Raw genomic sequence first — 17,522 nt, 5'->3', positions numbered from 1 at the left:
GTGTAACACCCAAACCCTAACCCCAACAGTAACAAGAGTAACATATGTACAAGTACCCATAGTGATAACCATCTATGGTTCACCACACCTTTTTAACTAGGTGTTTGATTCCATGCCTTAATGCCTACTTTGGCTCAGTGTCATGTTTTGTTCGGCTGCTCTGAAGCACCTTGGGCAATTTGCAACATTTAAGGCATTTATATAAACACAAGTTATTTCTGAAGAAAGCTACAGTTTGAATTAATTGTGACCAGAAGGAAAAAGGGTGCATGACAAATGTCATCCATTATACTTGTACCCTGGTAAAGGAGGGTGTGGCTTGAAATAATTCATGGAAAATAGTTTTCCTAGACGAGCATGCAGATTATTTAAGATTAGCCATAGAGTCATAGAGTTTTCCAGCACAGCAAGAGGCCCTTTGGCCCATTGTGTCTGTGCCAGCCGTCAAACATCTATCCTAATCCCATTTTCCAGCGCTTGGCCCATAGCTTCGTATACTATGGCATTTAAAGTGCTCAACTAAATGTTTCTTAAATGTTGTGAGGGTTCCTGCCCCTACCACTCTGTAAGGCAGAGAGTCCCAGATTCCCACCACCCTCATGGTGAAAAAGCTGTTCCTCAAATCCCATGCAAGTCTCCTGCCCCTTGCCTTAAATCTATGCCTCATGGTTATTGACCTCTCTAGTAAAGTGAAAACTTCCTTCCTATCTACTTTATCTATGTCCGTCATAAATTTGTACACGTCAATCAAGTCTCCCCATTGCCTTCTCTGCCAAAGGAGAACAACCACAGCCTTAACCCACCTCTCTTCAGAGCTGAAATGCTCCAGCCCAGACAGCATCCGGGTGAATCTCCTCTGCACCCTTTCCAGTGCGATTACATCCTTTCTATAGTGAGGTGAGTACTCTAGCTGTGAACTAATGAGCATTTTATACAACTCCATCATAACCTCCCACCTCATATTTTATGTCTCAGCTAATAAAAGCATGTATCCCATATACTTTCTTAACCAGTTTATCTATCTGTCCCGCTGCCTTCAGGGTCCTATGGACATGAATCCCAATGTCCCTCTGGTCTTCTGTACTTCCTAATGTCCTACCATTTATTGTGTATTCCCGTGCCTTGTTAGTCCTTCCAAAATGCATCACCTCACACTTTTCAGGATGAAATTCCAATTTTGCAACTGTTTTGCTCATCTGACCAGTCCATCTATATCGTCCTCTGGTCGAAGGCTTTCCTCCTTGCTATTTACCACAACACCAATTTTTGTGTTATCTGTGAACTTACAGATCATGCCTCCCACATTCATGTCTAGATCATTAATGGAGACTACAAACATCAAGGGACCCAGCACCGATCCCTGCGGTATACTGGACAAAAGACTTCCAATCAAAAAACAACCTTCAGCCATCACCCTCTGTCTCCTGCCACTGAGCCAATTTTTGATCCAATTTGCAAACTTGCTACTCAGTCCACGCAGGACCTCGTCCATTGCTCTTTGGAACAATATCGGAGAAGATATGATACCAAACAGCAATCGGTACTGGAACAAGCCTTTTTCTGTCACGATTGTCAGAGGTTCCTGTGATTTGTTGTCTAAATTCATCTGTAAGTAAGCCTGGCTTAGGTCAATTTTGCTAAAATATTAGCCTCCTGCCAATCCCACAAACAGTATATTGATGTGGGGTAATGGGTACTGTTCCACACATAATACTGGATTTAGGGTGAAGTCTCCACAAATCTTTACAGATCCTTGATGACTAGTACTATTGATGTAGCTAATGCTACAGGTTCCAGACTCCCATCTTCACAAGTCATTCCAAGTCAGCCTCCACTTCTGGCCTGATAGTGTAGGGTACCGACTTTGCCTTCAAGTATTTTGCGTGGTTTCCTTTCTTAATCTTCAATTTAACTGCAATGACTCTCGTATTCCCAATTCTCCATCAAACACATGCATGTATTTCTTTAGACTTTTTGTGAGATCTGATTTTCCATTAGTCATCAAGTTGACTTCAGCCCAATTCAGCCAAAACCTCTCAAACTATGTTTGACCCATCAATGCTGGATAATTGCCCTTTACTATATGTAAAGACAAATTTGCTGTTTGTCTGTTAAGTTGCACAGCCACTTCAATGCTGCCCTACAGTGGAACCATTTGACCTGTGTCTGTCTCCAAGATTATTGAAGTTTTCAAGGGATTGTGTCTAAGTTCTTCCTTATATACAGTTTCTGGCACCAACGAGACTGCTGTCCCAGTGTCGACTTCTATCCTTACTAGCTGTCCATGCAGCAGTGGAGTGACCCAGTATCTATTTGTTGCAGAAACAATGGTTAGCACATTCAGTGACAATTCCTCCTTAAACTGTGACTTGTTTTGTCTCTCTCGACCGTTTTGCACAGCAAGGACACTTCCTTTATTCTGTTTATATGCTGTCTTGGTTTATTCTGGCTTCTTGTTTTTACTCGTAGCTTGCTTTTGATGAGATGAGGTGGGGAGATGAGGAGGAATTTCTTCAGCCAGAGTGTGTGAATCTGTGGAACTCTTTGCCGCAAAAGGCTATGGAGGCCAGGTCATTGAGTGTCTTTAAGACAAAGATAGATAGGTTCTTGATTAATAAGGAGATCAGGGGTTATGGGGAAAAGGCAGGAGAATAGGGATGAGAAAAATATCAGCCATGTTTGAATCAATGGGCCAAGTGGCCTAATTCTGCTCCTATGTCTCAGTCTTATGGTCTTTCTCTTCTAGAAGGCATGCTCTGTGTCCTTTTTTATCCACACCTCTGCATGCAATATCCTTACACCAACATTCTGCAGCTGAATGCCCTGACTTTGCACATTGATGACATGTACGAATTTCAAAACGCTTAGGTGTTGATACAGCTGACATTTTGTGTATTCAAGTATGCTAACTCAGTTGCTGAGTTTCTTTTACAGCTAGTTCCATTGAAACAGCAATTTCCATGGCCTTTTTCAGAGTAAAGTTACTCTGCATTAGCAAACATTTCTGTACTGCTTCACTTCACAGACACAGACAAATCTGTCCCGAATTGTCATTCAACACATCACCAATATTCTGCAAGTCTTTTTGATGTAGCCACGAATTGTGAAATTGATTCTTGATTTCTTTTGTCGAATCTGAAGTGCTCTGCAATCACCAAAGGCTCCAGAGCAAAATGTGCTTGCAAAATTTCTACGATTCATTCATGTGTTTTAGTGCCTGACTTCTCCTGCTGCACTAAACTTCTGAGGAGATGAAACGTTGCTCCACTGATCACAGTCAGGAACATGGGCGCTCTAATATCTTCAGCTATTTTGTTTGCCTGCGCAAAATAGTCAAGACACTCAGTATAGGAGCTCCATTGCTCCACATTTTCATCGACAGGTCCACCACACTACGAAAACAAAAAGGGACGGTCAATAGGGAATTAAAGGTGCTATATTTAAATGCCCGCAGTGTCCGGAACAAGGTAGATGAGCTTGTGGCCCAGATTGTGACTGGCAGGTATGATGTGGTAGGCATCACAGAGACGTGGTTGCAGGGGGTTCAGGACTGGCAGTTAAACATCCAGGGATTCACAACCTATCGAAAAGACAGAGAGGTGGGTAGAGGGGGCGGGGTTGCCTTGTTAATTAGAAATGAAATTAAATCAATAGCACTAAACGACATAGGGTCAGACAATGTGGAGTCTGTGTGGGTAGAGCTGAGGAACCACAAAGGCAAAAAAACCATAATGGGAGTTATGTACAGGCCTCCTGACAGTGGTCAGGACCAGGGGCACAAAATGCACCACGAAATAGAAAGGGCATGTCAGAAAGGCAAGGTCACAGTGATCATGGGGGATTTCAATATGCAGGTGGACTGGGTAAATAATGTTGCCAGTGGACCCAAAGAAAGGGAATTCATTGAATGTTTACAGGATGGCTTTTTGGAACAGCTTGTGATGGAGCCCACGAGGGAACAGGCTATTCTGGACTTAGTGTTATGTAATGAGCCAGACGTGATAAAAGATCTTAAAGTAAGGGAACACTTAGGAAGCAGTGATCATAATATGGTAGAATTCAGTCTGCAATTTGAAAGAAGGAAGGCAGAATCAGATGTGAAGGTTCTACAGTTAAATAAAGGTAATTACAGGCGCATGAGGGAGGAACTGACAAAAATCGACTGGAAGCAGAGCCTAGTGGGAAAGACAGTAGAACAGCAATGGCAGGAGTTTCTGGGAGTAATTGAGGACACAGTGCAGAGGTTCATCCCAAACAAAAGAAAGGTTATCAGAGGGGGGATTAGGCAGCCATGGCTGACAAAGGAAGTCAGGGAATGCATCAAGGCAAAAGAGAGAGCCTATAATGTGGCAAAGAGTAGTGGGAAGTCAGAAGATTGGGAAGGCTATAAAAACAAACAGAGGATAACAAAGAGAGAAATAAGGAAGGAGTGGATCAAATATGAAGGTAGGCTAGCCAGTAACATTAGGAATGATAGTAAAAGTTTCTTTAAATACATTAAAAACAAACGGGAGGCAAAAGTAGACATTGGGCCGCTCCAAAATGACGCTGGTAATCTAGTGATGGGAGACAAGGAAATAGCTGAGGAACTTAATAAGTACTTTGCGTCAGTCTTCACAGTAGAAGACATGAGTAATATCCCAACAATTCAGGAAAGTCAGGGGGCAGAGTTGAATATGGTTGCCATCACAAAGGAGAAAGTGCTAGAGAAACTAAAAGGTCTGAAAATTGATAAATCTCCGGGCCCAGATGGGCTACATCCTAGAGTTCTAAAGGAGATAGCTGAAGAAATAGTGGAGGCGTTAGTTATGATCTTTCAAAAGTCACTGGAGTCAGGGAAAGTCCCAGAGGACTGGAAAATCGCTGTTGTAACCCCACTGTTCAAGAAGGGAACAAGAAAAAAGATGGAAAATTATAGGCCAATTAGCCTAACCTCAGTTGTTGGCAAAATTCTAGAATCCATCATTAAGGATGAGATTTCTAAATTCTTGGAAGTGCAGGGTCGGATTAAGACAAGTCAGCATGGATTTAGTAAGGGGAGGTCGTGCCTGACAAACCTGTTAGAGTTCTTTGAAGAGATAACAAATAGGTTAGACCAAGGAGAGCCAATGGATGTTATCTATCTTGACTTCCAAAAGGCCTTTGACAAGGTGCCTCACGGGAGACTGCTGAGTAAAATAAGGGCCCATGGTATTCGAGGCAAGGTACTAACATGGATTGACGATTGGCTGTCAGACAGAAGGCAGAGAGTTGGGATAAAAGGTTCTTTCTCAGAATGGCAACCGGTGACAAGTGGTGTCCCGCAGGGTTCAGTGTTGGGGCCACAGCTGTTCTCTTTATATATTAACGATCTAGATGACGGGACTGGGAGCATTCTGGCCAAGTTTGCCGATGATACAAAGATAGGTGGAGGGGCAGGTAGTATTGAGGAGGTGGGGAGGCTGCAGAAAGTTTTAGACAGTTTAGGAGAGTGGTCCAAGAAGTGGCTGATGAAATTCAACGTGGGCAAGTGCGAGGTCGTACACTTTGGAAAAAAGAATAGAGGCATGGACTATTTTCTAAACGGTGACAAAATTCATAATGCTAAAGTGCAAAGGGACTTGGGAGTCCTAGTCCAGGATTCTCTAAAGGTAAACTTGCAGGTTGAGTCCGTAATTAAGAAAGCAAATGTAATGTTGGCATTTATCTCAAGAGGCTTGGAATACAAAAGCAGGGATGTACTTCTGAGGCTTTATAAAGCACTGGTTAGGCCGCATTTGGAGTACTGTGAGCAATTTTGGGCCCCACACCTCAGGAAGGACATACTGGCACTGGAGCGGGTCCAGCGGAGATTCACACGGATGATCCCAGGAATGGTAGGCCTGACATACGATGAACGTCTGAGGATCGTGGGATTATATTCATTGGAGTTTAGGAGGTTGAGGGGAGATCTGATAGAAACTTACAAGATAATGAACGGCTTAGATAGGATGGACGTAGGGAAGTTGTTTCCATTAACAGGGGAGACTAGGACGCGGGGGCACAGCCTTAGAATAAAAGGGAGTCACTTTAGAACAGAGATGAGGAGAAATTTCTTCAGCCAGAGAGTGGTGGGTCTGTGGAATTCATTGCCACAGAGGGCTGTGGAGGCCGAGAAGTTGAGCGTCTTCAAGACAGAAATTGATAAATTCTTGATTTCTCGAGGAATTAAGGGCTATGGGGAGAGAGCGGGTAAATGGAGTTGAAATCAACCATGATTGAATGGTGGAGTGGACTCGATGGGCCGAATGGCCTTACTTCCGCTCCTATGTCTTATGGTCTTAAGATGCTGAAAACTCCAGTTATTTTCTTACTAACAGAGGTTTCCTGAATTCATACTTTGCAACACATTTCCAGCAACTATTGTTATAAAGGGGAGGGTGATCTCCTCTCAGAGAACTGGCACTGGCACTCAACCACTCAAAGAAAAGTACCTTCCTTCATAATCTATTAAAGAGTATGTGAGAAATAGTACAATCTGCCTTCAACAATTTTTAGTGGTTAAATCAAAATAACTACCTGAGACTCTTTCTTTAAAAAGAAACAAGTAACACTTTATTTTATCTAACTAACAGATTAACTAAACTAATAACAAACCAAAAAAAAACACGAGTCTAATGGAATGCTGATTAGATAATTACAATTCCCACTTATTAACAAAAAGAAAATAGAATTTTTAGTCAGTCTCAAATGTCAATCAGGTTCATAGTCTTCCGGAATCCTCTTTCTTCTTTGTTGATTTCTCCTGTGTTCCGTTGGTCTGTTCTTCTGAGATGAGATGAGGCTTTCTTTTAAGACTTAAAATGTGGTTGATACACTAACCGAGAGCAGTTTCTGTCTCTCTAGCTGTGAGCCATGGCAGTTGCTGGCAGAGGCTGTGGCTATCTTTCTGGCCATTTGGAACTGGGAGCGGTGGCCTTTATATCCCCGATGACATACCAAAATTCGCACAATAGGATTGGTTTACAGGTTATCAAAACATAAAATTCTAATTTGATAGGCTGCTGCTGTTCAAATGCCTATTTCAAATTGATTGGTTAACATTCAAAAACATTTTCTGATTCAAATACCTAAAGCCTGTTACCCAAGCAACCCTGTTGTTTTGCCCTTGATATATTGTTTCAGACTGTGTACTGGATTTTTGCACCTGCATCTCCTTTTTTAAAAAACTCTTAAGTACAGAAAAACAAAACCACCTTTTAAAACAGACCATGCAATGCTGTCTGCTCTTAGCATTTTTACAATTGTTTCATAACAATTGTTGGGGTGGCATGGTAGCACAGTGGTTAGCACTGCTGCTTCACAGCTCCAGGGACCTAGATTCGATTCCTGGCTTGGGTCACTGTCTGTGTGGAGTTTGCACATTCTCCTCATGTCTGCGTGGGTTTCCTCCGGGTGCTCCGGTTTCCTCCCACAGTCCAAAGATGTGCGGGTTAGGTTGATTGGCCGTGCTAAAATTGCCCCTTAGTGTCCTGAGATGCGTAGGTTGGAGGGATTAGTGGATCAATATGTAGGGATATGGGGGTAGGGCCTGGGTGGGATTGTGGTCGGTGCAGGTTCGATGGGCCCAATGGCCTCTTTCTGCACTGTAGGGTTTCTATGATTCTATGATAATTTTCACAAACACTAACTTCACAAGACTACCTTAAATTTTATTTTTAAACAAGGCAACAACCTGAGTTTCAGCCTCTTTTCACACCCAGCTCTCTAATTGTCCTGCGGAGGATCGCTACTCATGTCCACCTCACCCGTTACGTCCAGAATGCATGCAAAGAATGTCTCCTCTAAGTTTTCTTTTCTCAACTTCTCCGGTAAATTTCCTGTGATGGCTAGCAAGCCCTTGCCACCAGTTTTTATGTTGTATGCTGGAGAATTAATGCTAGGAAGCACAGAGGGTTAAAAATAATGGAGCTTTATTTATAGGGTGATGTTCACTTCATGGTTGCTTCTCTGGCAGTTTTCCATGCTCGTGACCTGTGAAGTCACTTCTGGTGAGTACATGAATATATTAATACACAAGTGCTTAGTGCGGCCACCAAGAACCAATATTAATACATAACAAACACAACAGCTATATTTACAAGCAGCCAGGTCTCTCAAACACCAAATGCAAAAAGGAAAGAATAGTCAGATAATCTCTTCATATCTGGCACTTATGGAGGGATGTGTGTGGGCCAGGACTCTGATAATATCTGCTATTCTTTGAAACCACTTCTATATAGGCAGTTACGGCTTAGGTTCACATCATATCTGAGAGATAGTATCTCAACAGTGCCTCAGTACAGCACTGAATTGTCAGCCGAGGTTATATGAATGAAGTTTGATTCCCACTCTTCTAACACTCGGACAAGACCACAGCCAAGGAGCCAAAATAATACCTTGGTTTGAGTTTTTCATCATCAACGTTGACCTGCATGTTGACCTGGATGTTGACCTGCATGCATTTTGCATAAGAGTGCCTTGAATTTGTTACTGGTTCCTGGATTTCTTTTACATAGGATTTTATCCTCAGAAAAGTTATATGCGATTCACATCTGTTCGGAGTTTATTTCCTTCTTTCCCTTCCTCTATTCAAAATTTGACAGTTGAAGAAGCCAGAGCAAAATCATACAACCAGTATCCAATACTTTAGCTCAGTCTACTCAAGTATGCCAACTCGTAAATCAATACATGATTCAACTTCCTAATGCATTGGTGATTCAATTGTTTTATCATTAACATATCACATGTGTGTGGTTCTTGTCTGACGTTGAAAATGCCACTGTTTATAAGTTAATTAAATTTTGAGTTGCAACCATTGAGGAGACAGGCAACAATTAGGCTTTTTAGAAATCTGTAACATTTCTTTAAAATATGAATGTCCCAAACAGACCATTTGCAGTGTTGCCTCTTTCTAACTTCAAAATCCTAGTCATTGCACGAGTTAGTTGTACCTCCAGGGTGCTGTAGCCTGTCTGTTACCAATCGCAACCCCAGCGATGGTCATGCCCCTGTGCTTAAATGTGGCCCATCTAAGGTCATCTTTGGCGACATTTAGTGTGATTTTGAACTTCCTCTGTTTCAATTTAGGTTCGAGAGACTAAACAAAAATAACCAATTCAAAATCAGACAGGATTTTCTGGTCCCCTCTGCCCCAGGAGGGGACATTCCCTGCCTGGATTTAACAGAACTTTGGTTGGTCCACTAACTTTTTTCTGCCACCCATGACAATTCCTATGGTGGGGAGGACCAGAAAATCCCACCCATTATTTTTCATTCACATTTTAATCCATAATAACATTGCTTTTGAGCATTGTGAATATCTTATTGCGATGACAGTAATATTCATCATGCACATACAAACTTTGTCAGTCCTCGTTTCTCTAACCATTGAAATAAATAGGAAAATGTATAGTCCGATGATTGGATATGCAGGCTGGAATTCTCCAGTGAATTTTAAAATGCTCCAATTCTATGTATTCAGAGCTTTAATGCCACATCTTCAACACTGCTTTGCGAGGGGAATGCCCTCTAAAGTAAGCATTGTCTCTTCAGTATTATTCCATCATTTGATCTTTCCCCTGAAACCTAGAAATTCTCCTTGTTGAAATGGAAGTGGACTCCCAAAGGGTTGACCTCAGAGTACTTGTTTGAGCATTGTTCTAAAACTTTAGCCAGAGGTTGTGGTCCACACAGGAAGACGCCAATAGTTGCTCTGCAAAGATACACGTAAGTTACTCATTTCAGATTCTGTCCTTTTTGCATGCTGTCTTAATTTCTGCAAATCAGGTATTAATTCAGTTGAGATTTATTGAACAAAAGTTTTCTCTTTCATCAGGGTAAAAGGGTATGTGCGAAATTAGTTTGGATTAGATTTAACTAGGACCCAGTGAGCACCACTCAATAGCACAAACTGTCCTGCATTCAGAACAAATTGATAATCTGTTTCAAGGAAACTACAAAATGGTTTATAATGAGACTCCACTTGCAGGGTCAAATGTCCTACCTTTCCCTCAGTCAAGATTTTCCCTTAACAGTGGTTGAAAAGAACATTAGCCCATTTCCAGTCTTTCTGCTGTTTTGCAGGTAGGATGACATTTATGCTGAACCCTCCATTCTATCCTGTCCCCAGGGGAATTATATTTTAATCAAGGACATTCAACAGCCCTCTGCTCTGAGCAATGACTTTAGTAAAGTCCAGCACTTAGCTATATATCTACTTTGTTTGCAATGGGGTGTTGGTGATGTATACACCATACAAAGTTGATCTGTATACACCTGAGAGGAGGAGAGGTGAACTGACATTTCAGGTGTTAACCCATTGATGCGCGATTAATCCACTCGGGAGGCTGGATCGTACCCGGGAATAAAGGCTTTTATTCTCAACAAGAATAGAGCATACTGCTTAACAATACTATCCCAGACTAAGGGCCACTAGGAAGTGGCAGTGACCTTTATACTCCTATAAGAAGGCGGAGCCAAACGGAGTGTACCACAGAACAATGCTAACAGGTGGAACACCCCAACCCTAACCCAACAGTAACAAGAGTAACATATGTACAAGTACCCATAGTGGTAACCATCTATGGTTCAGTACCCATGGTGGTAACCATCTATGGTTCAGTACCCATAGTGGTAACCATCTATGGTTCACCACACCCATCAATGGTTCTGACAATGGGATCTGCCCCAGGAAATTTATTGCTCTTTTCTCTGGGACTATGTCCAGAATTCTCCATTTCCATTCTCCAATAGACCACCCCCCCCCCCCCCCCACCCCCTTTGTATTTTTGCACCTTTGTTTTAAACACTAATGTGTTAGCTTATTGTTCGGGTACACTGAGGGAGAATTTAGCATGGCCAGTGCACTTAATCAAGGATTTTGCATGAAAATCTAATCTGCATTTTATCTTTACAGCTGCTGGCTAATCTCCGTATTTTCAGAATTTTCTGTTCTTATTTATATAACAATGTAGTAATCACAACGTTATTAAAACTATAACATTATTGAAACAGTGCTGAAACAGCCCTGCTCTCCATCTAACATGTCTCATATCTGACCCAGCTGACATGGGGAGCTCAGATCTTTACCCAGGAAATCAATAATGTCGGGATTCTACAACTAACCTTGAGTTTATTTTAAATTGTTCGATTTTGCTTTCTCATTTCCTGCCCCAGAACTTGCTGCACTTTGCTCCACATTCTTAATAGAGATAGTGTTTAGTATACCTTGTGTTAGCCCCTGACAGTATTACATTGTAACTGGCCAGCAGGAAGTGAACTAGATCAGTCTGCAATGTGTGCTATGTGTGCTTTGTTCACTCTTTCCCATAGGGAAGTTCCTGGCATTTATACGTCTCCACAGGGATAGATCGAGGGCTGAAGACTCAGTGCACAAAGATTGCATGCCTAAAGATGTCCGTCTTTAAAATATGGCACAACACAGTGGTAAGGAACTGCGTTTCTCAAATGTCCATTTGTGACAGAATTATGTTAACATAGAAAAATAACTTTTTTGTCCCATGCTGCATTTCATCATTGCCTGTTATTTGGAGCTAATTATTCAGTTCCAAACTGCTTTTTTAAAGTTCATTTATTAGTGTCAGAAGTAGGCTTACATTAGCACTGCAATGAAGTTACTGTGAAAATCCCCTGGTCGCCACACTCCGGTGCCTGTTCGGGTACACTGAGGGAGAATTTAGCATGGCCAGTGCACTTAATCAGCACGTCTTTCGGACTGTGGGAGGAAACCAGACCACCCGGAGAAAACCCATGCAGACACGGGGGAAACATGCAGACTCCACATAGACGGTGACCCAGGCTGGGAATCGAACCCGGGTCTCTGGCTGTGAGGCAGCTGTGTTAATCACTGTGCTGCTGTGCTTAAGTATCTGATGGCTACATGTAATCCATGCCACAAAGTTCACCTTCAATTTTGGTGTGATTAATGACTGATTTTACAAATGCTGTTGTATGGTGCTGCCTGGAACAAAGCCATTCATCTCTTTTCTACAGGAATGAAGGAGAATAATATGAGTGTTCTGCGCTACCCTGATTACTCTCACTTTTTCATGGTCCTCACTCTCCTCTGGTCACTCTCATCTACACATGTTCACTTTCAAAGGGTGGCACAGTAGCACAGTGGTTAGCACTGCCTCACAGTGCCAGGGACTTGGGTTCAATTCCCGGCTTGGGGGACTGCCTGTGTGGAGTTTGCACATTCTCCCTGGGTCTGTGTGTTTGGATTTCCTCTGGGTGCTCCGATTTCCTCCCACAGTCCAAAAATGTGCGGTCAGGTTGATCAGCCTTTGTGTCAGGGGGGCTAGTAGGGTAAATATGTGGGGTTATGGGAATAGGACCTGGGTGGGATTGGTGTCGGTGCAGGCTTGACGGGCCAAATAGCCTCCTTCTGCACTGTAGGGATTCTATGATAATTACCTTGGATCATTTTTGCCAGCCCAAGGTAATCTTATCTCTGGTCACTGACTTGCCCATGGTCACACTCCATCCCCTAGCTAGTCTCATCCACCTCCTGGTCACTCTCACTCAGCCCAGAGGAGCTGGTAAGAGCAGCTCCAGAATGGGTACTGTATGTGGAATGGATTCATAAGGAACAGGAAGAAAATTATAAATATCTGATAGAAGGAATGAAAGCTTTTCAATGTTAAATCCTTTACAGTGAGTATCATAAATAATGAAGGGAAAATCCTTATTGTAGATTGGGGTTGCTGGACATTTATTCACTGAAAGATATTGCCTTGCTTTCACCACTTACTTGGGGTGAGTCTGTGCAATCATCTGAAACTCTTTGTCCCAGTTGGGTCGACCGTAATGTGTTTTCTGTTTGAGTCCAGTCACCACATCAGTCTCTTCATCGATGTGCACCTTTACATGAGTGGCCTATGAGAGCAAGGACAAGAAACACAAAGAGAACTTGGTGCCAGTGTTTAAAGGAACAAATAGCCAGTATTAAATGGATACCTCCATTTCTTTTCCCTTTCCATAGTGGCATGCTAGGGTTTAGAAGCTGTGCAAAGGGCTGCAAACATACCCTTTCACTGTGCTATGGTTGGATTCTGCACTGAATCTTATCAGCTTATTTGTTACGAACAAGCAAAGAAATGTTCACTGAATTTTGGCACTTCCAAACCACCTCCTTTGCTCCATTAAAGCAGCAAGGAGTCCGGGAAAAGCCAGGCTAACTGAAGATGTCACCTTTTAACATCTAACCCTGAAGAGAATTTTGGAAAGAAGCTTCACATGTACTTTATAAAATTTAAAATATATAAGGTTATTTTTAAATTATCATTAGTGCAGTGATGACTATTAATAACCAATATAGTTACATCCTTCTACATGGTGTTTGCTACTTGGACATTGATAACTCGTCATATCTTTAGACACAGTACCTGTGTACTATCCCAGCCAGTCAGATAGAGTTTGTAACTGAGGAAATCATGTTTGCCCAATTGTTCCATTTGATTCTCAAGTGATCGTAAGAGGTCGGCAAACCATTCGAACGCCTGGGTCTCGCGACAGATCCAGAAGAAGTAAATCTACAAACAGATAGGGAGGAAACCATTACACAAAACGGAGCTAGAATATTTCAGCATTTTACATGGGTAATCATTTTTATTTCACTCTAATCAATTCCTTCAGAGTTTCCTTTTTGATAGGAGTGAGGAACAATATTACCCATTCTCTAAAGTGTTCTCTTCAGTGATGGGGAAGATTAGGAAGGGAAGAACACTTCACTGACTGGTCTGATCAACGTGCTGGAGAGCTTTCACAAGTGAGAAGGCACGGTGGCACAGTGGTGCTGTGCTTCATAGCGCCAGAGACCCGGGTTCGATTCCAGCCTCGGGTCACTGTCTGTGCAGAGTCTGCACGTTCTCCCCGTGTCTGTGTGGATTTGCTCTGGCTTCCTCCCACAGTCCAAGGATGTGCAGGTTAGGTTGATTGGCCATGCTAAATTGCCCCTTAGTTCAGGAGGAGTAGCAGGGTAAATATGTGAGGTTACGGAGATAGGGCCTGGGTGGGATTGTGTCGGTGCAGGCTTGATGGGCCAAATGGCCTCCTTCTGCACTAAAGGGATTCTATGATTCTATTCTATGATAGGGTGCAGGGATGGAGAGGAAACTCAATTCATACTGTATCCTTCCTGTCAAGTAGCCATTGAAAGGTCAGTGCCTTTAGGCCAACTAACCTCATGGCTAAAAGGAAATTGGGAAGAGAAAGTATAAGGTTGAGAAATATAAATTTAAAAAACAAACGTACCTTTTTTGTCAGCAGTCCAGCATCAGCTTTCTCATACTTGTACCAGATGGACTTGAGAATGGATGCAAATGGAGTCACTCCAATGCCAGCTCCAACAAGAACACTGACCTCATATTGGAAGACATCTTCACTAGCCGTACCAAAAGGGCCATCCACTGAGATCCTGGATAAAAAGGAAATAATTCACAGTGAATGCAAAGTACTTGTCTATTAATCCAAAATTGCTTACAAAGGGACCCAAGCAGAGACTTCAATGTTGTCCATTCTGCGAGGAACCCTTTAGCTGCTTTGCCATCACATGTCTGTAAGGTATAGCGAAGGTGGACATTACTTACCTATGGCTGTTTGGAAATGGGGATATTTTCAAAATGAACTGGGTTCTCCTAAAAAATACCTCAGTATGTGACTTATTATTTATCTTGGTACAAATGCTAGTTGTTTCCCGTGAATTGTTCTTAGCCTTTAATACATTGACCAGGATTCATGCCTGACAGTAATGAGATGGCTTAACTGTAGTTTACTCCAAGGTTGTTGTTAGTATTCCTTAATAATTAGTCATCTACAGCTCACTCAGTCTCAAGGACAAAGATTCATAACATGGGAGATAGGTACTGCTGATACATCCCCTACTGATTTCCAATGAATCGTCCAGTTCTCCACAATAACCATCAATGCTAGAATATAACTTAGGTGGGTGGGTGGTGGTGTGACAGGTAGAAGTCATGAGCTCAAGCAGATCAAACAGTCCCAACTCCTCCATCCTCCTCTTCCACTTTTGGGTGTAAGTGTAGCATACTAGCGAGTTTTATAGTGTTTTATTACTCCATGGTGACTATCCATGTATCAGCAGCTGAAGATGTTGGGAGATTATTGTAGTATATATGTAAATGAGAATAACTAATGTGCAAGTGGCCAAAACCAAACATATGTGCCCTCAGGGCTGGTAGAATAACTAAGAATGAATGAAAAGTGGCATAGTGCTTGCCAGTATAAGTTGATATGTGCAGAAATATTTCACAAGGTCTAATTGAGATAAAGAATATAGACACATTGGGTTGAATAATAGAGTGGCACACACTATACCCTCACTCCCAGAAAGCATGTTGGTGTGAAGCTGATTGACTCCATGTTGACCAGCCCTGCAACAATAAAATGCTGTGGGGGCTGATTAACTGGGGCTTAGTGGGACATCAGGTTCCACCTCCTGGAACTGCCGGCCAATCTGATTGGCAACTCCATCAGTCCCGGCAGTGCCATGAAGGTGTCAATGGCAGCTGCCAGGACTGCAGCTGAAGTGAGGAGGCCCAAAGCCTCGGATCCATGGAGCAGGTAAGTCCAGGGCCTTGGGCTATGCGTATTAGGGAGAGGAACAGTGGGATTTCAGATTTCAATATCTGCCTGACATCCATATGAGGGTGAGCCCGATGTGGGCAGGAACCTGGTGAAAGAGGCACCCACCCCATTTTGTGTGCCTCCCACAGGATACATGCCCACTGAGGGCAAGTAAAATTCAGCCCCTTTAAAGGAAGCTAGATAAGTGCAAAGGCTTATGCTAATGGGGTTAAATGAAGAGGGTTGGAAGAAGGAGGGTTGGAGCATAAACACCCATATAGACCAATTGGGCCGAATGTTTATATGCTGTAAACTATGTAAACTTCTATGTAAACCTTTCGCTTATTTCTTGAATATACTGTTATGATCCCAGAACGGACCCCAAATTTTCTTACGATCCTGGACAGGAGCGCAAAATTTGGAGCAAACTGATTAGAGATCAGTAATCTTTTTTGTTAAAGTGGACAAAATTTGAAATCACAGTTACTTACTAAGAGAATAAAGCCACAGATCGCATGGAGTTTTAAACAAAAAAACTATACAAAAGTTAGCAAAGCAAACAGTCAACACTACCTATCTTGTACTCCAATATCCAGGATTAACATGAGGTAAAGATGAATGAACAGGCTAATTGTGATCATACGCATTGCAAACTGCATATTAAATGATAGACACAACCAAGTTTGGTTCCTGAATTTTCTTAGCAACTCACCCAAACATCAGTGAATCACAAAAATTCTTTAAAATCTGTCTTCCTCCTGAGGCGCCTCAGCTACTTTTTCAACAATGATTTCCCTTCAAATTCAACTCAGACTGGCCTAATGACTGCTTGCCTCACAGTTGCTCAATCTCTTCTCCTGAGACTGCATCCCCTTAGATTCAAAGCCTGCAACCCAGCATCTAGTTACCAGCATTATTCCAGCTCTCTACTACTCTAGGTAGAACTTTCCTTTGCCCCAACTCCTAGTTTCACAGAGCCAGTGGCTGTTGTTCGCTTCAGCTTCACTGGACTGATAAGTGTAATGACTCATTTTGAAAGACTTAATTTGCAAATACAAAAAGGATTTATTAATAAGAAAACAGCTGCCCCATGGCTGCACCGAGCTCCCTATGCCTCCTACCTAAGAGAGGACTTCACCTCCTAGGGTGATTATTCACTCTGAGTCCCAATTAGTCCCCCAAGCCAGTGACACTTACTCTGCTGTGTTGTCCTTATAGAGACAATCATCACGTATTACCACAGTGCCCTGAGCTTCTCTTAATCCCATTCTCCCCAGCAGCACAAAGCCAGCAACTTCCTGCTACCTCCTTCAGCTCCAGACTCTTCTGAGCAACCACTGCTCACCATGGGCTGCTGTTTCTTCGGCCTCTTGAACTGACCTGTGTGGTCTGTTAATATCTCCCAACAGGCTTCCACACTTGCTCTGAGGCAGGACCTAATGCATTAACATTGTACATTCTGTACTTTAAATCTTACAATTCCCCACCAACCAAAGGTCACCATCACAGGTGCTAACTTACAAAAACATACAGAAAAATCCAAAAGTATAGTTTCCCTCACAGGATTTGTCTGAAAAAATTAACAAAATCACGACAAGTGTAATTGGCATTGTATCATAACCCCTGCTGGATATCAGATGGAGTACAATGTTGGTAAATGTGAGGTCATCCATTTTGGTAGGAATAACAGCAAAATGGACTATTATTTAAATGGCAAAAAATTGCAGCATGCTGCTGTGCAGAGGGACCTGGGTGTCCTTGTGCATGAATCACAAAAAGTTGGTTTGCAGCAGGTAATTAAGAAGGCAAATGGAATTTTGTCCTTCATTGCTAGAGGGATGGAATTTAAAAACAGCAAGGTTATGTTGCAGCAGTATAAAGTGCTGGTGAGGCCACACCTGGAGTACTGTGTACAG

The 17,522-nt window shown here is 42.4% G+C and overlaps 1 protein-coding gene across 1 annotated transcript in view; it reads right to left on the bottom strand.

Annotated features, from left to right (window-relative positions):
* Positions 1-6,910: 6,910 nt before the first annotated feature.
* Positions 6,911-17,522, bottom strand: part of LOC144492383 (NADPH oxidase 2-like) — a 32,550-nt gene continuing 21,938 nt past the window's right edge. The window contains exons 10-13 of the mRNA XM_078210388.1: positions 14,275-14,437; positions 13,407-13,553; positions 12,773-12,897; positions 6,911-9,712 (exon numbers count right to left, since the gene is read on the bottom strand). Of these exons, the coding sequence (XP_078066514.1) occupies positions 9,586-9,712; positions 12,773-12,897; positions 13,407-13,553; positions 14,275-14,437 (562 nt within the window). The 3' untranslated portion in view covers positions 6,911-9,585. The remainder of the gene's footprint in view (positions 9,713-12,772; positions 12,898-13,406; positions 13,554-14,274; positions 14,438-17,522) is intronic.

Source organism: Mustelus asterias, chromosome 4 (genome assembly GCF_964213995.1).
Source record: "Mustelus asterias chromosome 4, sMusAst1.hap1.1, whole genome shotgun sequence".
Classification (NCBI taxonomy): domain Eukaryota; kingdom Metazoa; phylum Chordata; class Chondrichthyes; order Carcharhiniformes; family Triakidae; genus Mustelus; species Mustelus asterias.
The sequence above is the reverse complement of the archived record's forward strand: the minus strand, read 5'-3'. Positions and strand labels throughout refer to the sequence as shown.